This window comes from Berghia stephanieae, chromosome 9 (assembly GCF_034508935.2).
Source record: "Berghia stephanieae isolate SIO BIC M18660-M18661 chromosome 9, UCSD_Bste_1.3, whole genome shotgun sequence".
NCBI classification, from domain to species: Eukaryota; Metazoa; Mollusca; class Gastropoda; order Nudibranchia; family Aeolidiidae; genus Berghia; species Berghia stephanieae.
The window spans coordinates 24,370,392-24,380,391 of NC_088368.1; the positions used below are offsets into that span (position 1 = coordinate 24,370,392).

The following is a 10,000-nucleotide window of genomic DNA, read 5'->3' on the forward strand; positions in this document are numbered from 1 at the left end:
ATCTGTTTATTTATTGATTACTTTTATATATTTTGTCTGTTGTCTTCACTTTTACCAAAACAACGTCTTATATATGTTTTTGACTATCTCTAGTTTTGCTGTCTCTACTGCCAAAGACAAAAACAAAGCAAAACATTATTTATTTCATATGTTTGACCCTTCTTTGTTTTATTTTCTAGTTGATGAAAAAGTCCCACCTCCGAAGGAAGCCGAGATCCTCTATGAAGTATCTGAAGGTGAGTAATAATTAACTTCTTATCCATGTTATTTTTTTCTGTACCCGTTTCCTTTAGGTCAATTTAACCCCCCCAAAAAAGTCACTACATGTCTATTATTATATCTTCATTATCTTTTTAATTATCCAATTTTTTACTGTATGCTGTTTGTTTCACTTAAAAACAAATATAAAACAAAACAGCTTTATACGTCTTTTGTTGTTCGTTTTTCATCGTCACTCTAAAGAAACAATTTTTGATCTGTGATTTTCCATGTTCCTTGTGTTGTTGATGTCACAAATTTTATTTTTACCTAGGATTTAGACTATCCTTTATCTTCATTATTAAACAAACGTTTTGTATATGTGTTTGGTCTCTTCTTTTCTCTGTCGTCTGGAAAATGAAAATGAAGAACTTACAATTGACGAATTTTTGAGGAAAGCGAATGATAATGAGTACATTATAACACGTCATGTCATAATCATTAAGAGTTACGGAGGCTGAAAGACCACTATTGAATGCCTTATCATATACAAATGTGAATAAATACAACAATCTTATACTAACACAAGATAAAGGTAAAACATAGATAATAATGTAGGTACTCAACATGATAGTGATAATAATAATTATCATAATCAAAGATTATGTTGGTAAGTTCTTTATCAATGGAGTTCTTCAATATATAGAAATGAATTAACATTTTTTACCTCATATTATAAATTATTCCAATATGTCACAGTTCTTTAAATTAGGTGTTTTTTTTGTTGTTATAAACGAATGACATCTTCCAACGAATATCTTAATAATATTAATAATAATAATAATGATAATAATAATAATAATAATAATAATAATAATAATAATAATAATAATAATAATAATAATAATAATAATAATAATAATAATAATAATAAACAATAATAATAATAATAATAATATAATAATAATAATAATAATAATAATAATAATGATAATAATGATAATAATAATAATAATAGTAATGATAATAATAATAATAATAATAATAATAATAATAATAATAATAATAATAATAATAATAATAATAATAATAATAATAATAATAATAATAATAATAATAATAATAATAATAATAATAATAATAATAATAATAATAATAATAATAATAATAATAATAATAATAATATAATAATGCCTTAAATAAATTTTAAAAAGTTAATAACGCTTACAGAATATTTGAGCAAATTATTACAAAATGATACATAACATTCTTAGACGACATACTTACAACCGCTTAAACATATGTAGATATATCATTACATCGAACACAGGTTAGGCCTACTTCATTTTTACACAACTTCTTCACACGGCACAAACATTGACTGCACAATGATTCGCTCAACCAAGGTCGTTCTCTCTCTAATAACTTTTCCGCCGGTAATTATCCAGTTTTGGATCAATAAATGAAAATGTTTTGATCTAGCTATATTAATTTATATATTTATCTGTTTATTTATTGATTACTTTTATATATTTTGTCTGTTGTCTTCACTTTTACCAAAACAACGTCTTATATATGTTTTTGACTATCTCTAGTTTTGCTGTCTCTACTGCCAAAGACAAAAACAAAGCAAAACATTATTTATTTCATATGTTTGACCCTTCTTTGTTTTATTTTCTAGTTGATGAAAAAGTCCCACCTCCGAAGGAAGCCGAGATCCTCTATGAAGTATCTGAAGGTGAGTAATAATTAACTTCTTATCCATGTTATTTTTTTCTGTCCCCTTTTCCTTTAGGTCAATTTAACCCCCCCCCCCCCAAAAAAAAGTCACTACATGTCTATTATTATATCTTCATTATTTTTTAAATTATCCAATTTTTACTGTATGCTGTTTGTTTCACTTAAAAACAAATATAAAACAAAACAGCTTTATACGTCTTTTGTTGTTCGTTTTTCGTCGTCACTCTAAAAAAACAATTTTTGATCTGTGATTTTCCATGTTCCTTGTGTTGTTGATGTCACAAATTTTATTTTTACCTAGGATTTAGACTATCCTTTATCTTCATTATTAAACAAACGTTTTGTATATGTGTTTGGTCTCTTCTTTTCTCTGTCGTCTGGAAAATGAAAATGAAGAACTTACAATTGACGAATTTTTGAGGAAAGCGAATGATAATGAGTACATTATAACACGTCATGTCATAATCATTAAGAGTTACGGAGGCTGAAAGACCACTATTGAATGCCTTATCATATACAAATGTGAATAAATACAACAATCTTATACTAACACAAGATAAAGGTAAAACATAGATAATAATGTAGGTACTCAACATGATAGTGATAATAATAATTATCATAATCAAAGATTATGTTGGTAAGTTCTTTATCAATGGAGTTCTTCAATATAATAGAAATGAATTAACATTTTTTACCTCATATTATAAATTATTCCAATATGTCACAGTTCTTTAAATTAGGTGTTTTTTTGTTGTTATAAACGAATGACATCTTCCAACGAATATCTTAATAATATTAATAATAATAATAATGATAATAATAATAATAATAATAATAATAATAAATAATAATAATAATAATAATAATAATAATAATAATAATAATAACAATAATAATAATAATAATAATATAATAATAATAATAATAATAATAATAATAATAATATAATGATAATAATGATAATAATAATAATAATAGTAATGATAATAATAATAATAATAATAATAATAATAATAATAATAATAATAATAATAATAATAATAATAATAATAATAATAATAATAATAATAATAATAATAATAATAATAATAATGCCTTAAATAAATTTTAAAAAGTTAATAACGCTTACAGAATATTTGAGCAAATTATTACAAAATGATACATAACATTCTTAGACGACATACTTACAACCGCTTAAACATATGTAGATATATCATTACATCGAACACAGGTTAGGCCTACTTCATTTTTACACAACTTCTTCACACGGCACAAACATTGACTGCACAATGATTCGCTCAACCAAGGTCGTTCTCTCTCTAATAACTTTTCCGCCGGTAATTATCCAGTTTTGGATCAATAAATGAAAATGTTTTGATCTAGCTATATTAATTTATATATTTATCTGTTTATTTATTGATTACTTTTATATATTTTGTCTGTTGTCTTCACTTTTACCAAAACAACGTCTTATATATGTTTTTGACTATCTCTAGTTTTGCTGTCTCTACTGCCAAAGACAAAAACAAAGCAAAACATTATTTATTTCATATGTTTGACCCTTCTTTGTTTTATTTTCTAGTTGATGAAAAAGTCCCACCTCCGAAGGAAGCCGAGATCCTCTATGAAGTATCTGAAGGTGAGTAATAATTAACTTCTTATCCATGTTATTTTTTCTGTCCCCTTTTCCTTTAGGTCAATTTAACCCCCCCCCCCCCCCCCCCCCCAAAAAAAAAAAGTCACTACATGTCTATTATTATATCTTCATTATTTTTTAAATTATCCAATTTTTACTGTATGCTGTTTGTTTCACTTAAAAACAAATATAAAACAAAACAGCTTTATACGTCTTTTGTTGTTCGTTTTTCATCGTCACTCTAAAGAAACAATTTTTGATCTGTGATTTTCCATGTTCCTTGTGTTGTTGATGTCACAAATTTTATTTTTACCTAGGATTTAGACTATCCTTTATCTTCATTATTAAACAAACGTTTTGTATATGTGTTTGGTCTCTTCTTTTCTCTGTCGTCTGGAAAATGAAAATGAAGAACTTACAATTGACGAATTTTTGAGGAAAGCGAATGATAATGAGTACATTATAACACGTCATGTCATAATCATTAAGAGTTACGGAGGCTGAAAGACCACTATTGAATGCCTTATCATATACAAATGTGAATAAATACAACAATCTTATACTAACACAAGATAAAGGTAAAACATAGATAATAATGTAGGTACTCAACATGATAGTGATAATAATAATTATCATAATCAAAGATTATGTTGGTAAGTTCTTTATTAATGGCGTTCTTCAATATACTAGAAATGAATTAACATTTTTTAACCTCATATTATAAATTATTCCAATATGTCACAGTTCTTTAAATTAGGTGTTTTTTTGTTGTTATAAACGAATGACATCTTCCAACGAATATCTTAATAATATTAATAATAATAATAATGATAATAATGATAATAATAATAATAGTAATGATAATAATAATAATAATAATAATAATAATAATAATAATAATAATAATAATAATAATAATAATAATAATAATAATAATAATAATAATAATAATAATAATAATAATAATAATAATAATGCCTTAAATAAATTTTAAAAAGATAATAACGCTTACAGAATATTTGAGCAAATTATTACAAAATGATACATAACATTCTTAGACGACATACTTACAACCGCTTAAACATATGTAGATATATCATTACATCGAACACAGGTTAGGCCTACTTCATTTTTACACAACTTCTTCACACGGCACAAACATTGACTGCACAATGATTCGCTCAACCAAGGTCGTTCTCTCTCTAATAACTTTTCCGCCGGTGACGTCACAGACTATGGGTGACGTCCAATCAAGGGACGCAAACTTCCGCTAATCTTATTCCCTATATAGGTGGGTGCAATAACATTTGACAATAGGGCGGTCAGACAACAATTCCCAACGTCAAATTACCGATCAGAATACCCTGGCGAACTTAGGCAGCGTTTAAACGACCACGCAGACGCTACCATTTACCCTCATGAAATAATAAAATAATCTAATGTACAGGGGCGTGGCTATATTGGTTGATTTGGTGCCTGGCACCACATCCACCTTTTAAAAATGGATTACGGAATTTTTAAAAATAATAAAACTGAGAAATTGTATATACAGCCTTTACCTATTTGAGTAAGTTTTTTCTTAAAATTTTTTTTCTTTCTTTTGTATTTACAAATATAGCATGTTTTTAGTCATTTTCTTCTGATTCTGGCACCACCTTCCTTATACTGTAAGCATGCCACGCCACTGCTAATGTATAAAGTCAATGTAAGAAAACAAAGATACAAATATTAGTAAATACATTTTAAAATGATAATTAAATTGACTAATCAGATAAATATAAATAAAGATGTATATTTAAAAAAAAAAAAGAATATAGTTTTGAATGTTAAATTCACTTACTGTTTGTAGTTCAAAACTTATATTTAAAAAAAAAAAGAAGTTAGATGCTTTATGTGAACAGTAAAGATGATGGCCTAGTAACGTCAGTGACTGTTTAGTTAACGGAGTAATAAAAGCTATTGCAAACATGCATTGATCTATTTTAAATATTATAATACCGTATTGTGGAAATTAACATAGATCGAGAAGAATCTTTTTTGCTGTCCACTTTGATTAGTCAGGCAGAGCGGGCAAATTCTTAGCAAAATGGGAGATCTACAGATGTCATCTACATTTGAGAATGCCATCCAATATCTTTGATTTGGAAAATATGCGGTGCGATTATTAAATCAATCGTTGTGTTTATACTATCCAACTTTAAGTAAACTTATAGATACAAATTTCAAGAATTAGGTTTCATTGTTGTCACAGTTTAAATTTCATAATTTATTGTCTGTTAACATTATTTTTTACCATGACAATCACATAAGATGACACAGAAACAATTTATTCTTTTATTTAGTAAAATAATTCAATGTGTGAAGACCATGTCAGGAAATATTAAAGATACATCAATTAAAGAATACAAAGTAAAATGACAAAGAAAAGTAAATTCAAATAGAAATTATATTTTCAAAATATAAATATAATTTAAAATTTCATTTACCGTACTTTTTATTAGTTCAAGGCTTACAAAATATTTGCTTTTCCAAACCGAAGAGAGATAACTCTTTATGTGCCAGGTGCAAAGGCAATCAGGCGACATCGGTGCGTATTTATTTATGCCTAATCCTCGACATTTACAGAGAAAAAAATGCTACTACGAATACGCATCCATATATTTTGCTTAGTAACCACTGAATTGATGAAATTAACATAGATTCAGAGAAATCTTTTGAGCAATGAACTTCAATTGGTCCTGTGACGGCGGCCAAAGTTTGAGCTTTATATTTTTTTTCATGATTTTTGGGGCGATCTCGAGGCCAAAGGTCAAATTAAAGACTAGTGGTTACGCCAGCAGATGTACTCAACAACCATTTTAACTAACAGCCAATAAAACTGCCAGTAATTAAAAAAAGGTTGGGAAGTTACTCGTATATCAATATGTAAAATTAGTTAAATACTGTTTAGATTTGTAAGTATTTTGTGCTTGTGAAAATTTTAACATTGGCTGTAAGGAACAGTGTTGAACCTCAACCATTTAAAAAATAAAGAATAAATTTTATCAATCAGACTTTAAACTTTCAAAGTAACGAATAGTTTTCTGTGTTGGTACATTATATTCCACTGGTTATGACGCATAACAAGCATCTTTATTATATGAGTTTCATATATATATATATATATATATATATATATATATATATATATATATATATAGTTAACCCACCTCCTCTGAAACATTTATATTACCTTTCTTTTGCATACAAATGCACTAGATGCTGACCCCAACATTGCGAGTGAACCAGCCTATTTCACAGAATTTGACATAGCACACACCAGGGAAGAGTATGAGGCTCTACATAACACGTAAGTTTGGAGATTGATAGCTCTCTGAGTTTCTAAGACTAATGAATGTATAAGAAAGGGTTGAGTAGAGCATCGACATGTTTTTTGCCAAATGGAGATGAATCCTATCAGCCGCGATTTGAGATCATGAACAGATCACCTGCTGACTTAAGTACAAGTGGTCACCATAATTACTTTGATTTTACCCAACAACCCCCCCCCCCTCCCACTCCCAAGACATGTCCGTAAAAAGTGTTCAGTGCGTTTTACAATACAATACAATACATAATAAGAGCTAAATTAGGCAATTCGTGTAGCCTTTGGTGCCTTATCACAGTGAACAAAATCTGATATACCATTAGAAAGACATAGATTAATATATCAATGATTAAACGTAACATAAATTACTCATGGAATTTAATCTTAAGGTGCTCTATTTCCTTACAAACGCTGAGATTTCTAACAGTTCTTGAGGAGGCGTAGAAAGAGTTTAAATATTTACTGTCCTGAAAATTAAAGAGTGGCACGTATTGAGCTCAAACACCTATCTTTAAACATTTTAAATACCCAATCTCGTTTGGACATCAAAACGACATATTTGGTGAAATTGTCAATCTTATGTTCGGTCACGAAAATTAGAATTATATCACCTCAGAGTATTCTGTTCTTTGAGGAAGGAAGCGAAATGCGTCCCAATCTCCTTATAAGCCAGATAATACAATTTGATCCCCCCCCACCTTTAGACGTTTTCCACGACTATAGACTGTCTTTTACACATCGAGCTCCATATGCAATTGGCATACTCCAAATTGGTCTCACTAAAGTCTTAAATAATGTAAAAAAACATAGTACAAATCGAAATGGCAGAAACTTTGTTTTATAATTCCAACCACTTTGTTTGCTCTTTTAATTATGTCATTAATATGTTGATTAATTTTGAGAGTGGGATCAAATATCACACCAACATGCTTCTCTGAAAACACTTCAATCACAGAATTATTATGTTCTTCATCGGTGAAATAGATATTTTTGTAGGATTATATTCAGCAATTTGTGAAAAAGTGACATTTAGAAAAAATGAAAATATGAGGTCCTTAACATGTAGGATGACACGTGACGCCTAATAAACGGGGCTTTTACTAGTGTGATACTCAATTTTTCTGGATGTGGGGAGAGAATTTAAGTAAAGGCTCATTCGATGTTTTGAATTATCTGCTCGTTTTCTGTAACCTTGAAATTTAGAATGAAACAATTTGTGGTTTCAATGTCTATTTGATTTCTTTATATAATTATACATACACAGACACACATACATATGTATATATATATATATATATATATATATATATATATATATATATATATAAATATATATATTAATATCATTATCATTAGTATGTGTACCAACACTACAGGAAGCACAGAGCATCAATTCAAGCCAATATATATCATGTCTTATTTCTTTTGAACCATATTTTTCATCGAATGTCGTTATAATTCTTAACAAAATTAAGTTCCTTTCCTTGACATCACACGTTAAGAAGATTAATGTCAAATTTAGACTGTATATCAAAAGCCAGCTTTAAAATCTTCTTAAGAATTATCCTTCTAATGAGCCAACCATTTTTCTTCAAAGTGATAAATATTTAGTAATTTGATATCTTGCCATTACCAAATATTTTCTCATTTCAAATTTTTAGGGGTCCTCAAAAGAGAGGAGTTGGTCTCCGAAATGAAAGTTATAAATGGCCCGGCAAAACCGTCCCATACACAATTGCCACCGAGTTCAGTATGTATATGTTTATTATTATTATTATTATTATTATTATTATTATTATTATTATTATTATTATTATTATTATTATTATTATTATTATTATTATTATTATTATTATTATTATTATTATTATTATTATTATTATTATTATTATTATTATTATTATTATTATTATTATTATTATTATTATTATTATTATTATATTATTATTATTATTATTATTATTATTATTATTATTATTATATTATTATTATTATTATTATTATTATTATTATTATTATTTATTATTATTATTATTATTATTATTATTATTATTATCATTATTATTATTATTATTATTATTATTATTATTATTATTATTATTATTATTATTATTATTATTATTATTATTATTATTATTATTTATTATTATAAAATAGTTTTATTTATTTGTATCATTAATAACCATACCTCTAAAACCAGCATCATTACTTTTCTTGTTACTACCACTTCTACTATCTTTACTAATACCATCACATCTTCCGTTACAACAACAAACTATTCTACTACTACTACTACTACTACTACTACTACTACTACTACTACTACTACTACTACTACTACTACTACTACTACTACTACTACTACTACTACTACCAATACCACTTCTACCACTGTTACTACTACTACTACAACAACTACTACTACTACTACTACTACTACTAGTACTACTACTACAACTACTACTACTACTACTACTACTACTACTACTACTACTACTACTACTACTACTACTACTACTACTACTACTATTACTACTACTACTACTACTACTACTACTACTACTACTACTACTACTACTACTACTACTACTACTACTACTACCACCACCACCACCACCATCACTGGTAACACGTCTAATATTACTTCGTACTTTTTTAATCACTGTCATCTATTTGTCTAGACTTGTTTTATGTCCGAATGAAACATATGCTATAAATTGATTTCATTGCTATAACGAGCAGAAAAAAAGTTCAATTTTTAGCCGTTTTAGACTATATATTATAGCATTTAGTTTGTATGGAAAACCCATATTACTACAGCATAATAGTGATAAATCACCATGGCACGTACTTATCATTCTTTGGCTTAAAACGTAGCAGTACAGGTTTTATTTTTTTCATGCAGGCATCCTGATTTATCAAAAATAGATTTTGATGCCTAAATATATCCAAACCATAATGATACATCTTTTGAAAAATCGTTCAATTTGAGAACCGACAGTATTCAAAACATATTCCAGATTAAAATGGTCGGTCACAAATTACCAGAATCGCCTATT

At 27.3% G+C, this 10,000-nt stretch overlaps 1 protein-coding gene across 2 annotated transcripts in view; it reads left to right on the forward strand.

Annotated features, from left to right (window-relative positions):
* The window catches only part of LOC144979911 (zinc metalloproteinase nas-6-like), a 55,588-nt gene that overhangs the window by 16,613 nt on the left and 28,975 nt on the right, over positions 1-10,000 (forward strand). The window contains exons 4-6 of one of the 2 annotated variants that reach the window (XR_013646795.1): positions 180-236; positions 6,833-6,923; positions 8,603-8,691. Coding sequence is in view for 1 of the 2 variants with exons in the window: in XM_078927175.1 (XP_078783301.1) it covers positions 3,521-3,577; positions 6,833-6,923; positions 8,603-8,691 (237 nt within the window). In the remaining variant the exon portion in view is untranslated. Of the gene's footprint in view, positions 1-179; positions 237-3,520; positions 3,578-6,832; positions 6,924-8,602; positions 8,692-10,000 lie in introns of both variants that reach the window. The other variant, XM_078927175.1, reaches the window with a different exon arrangement.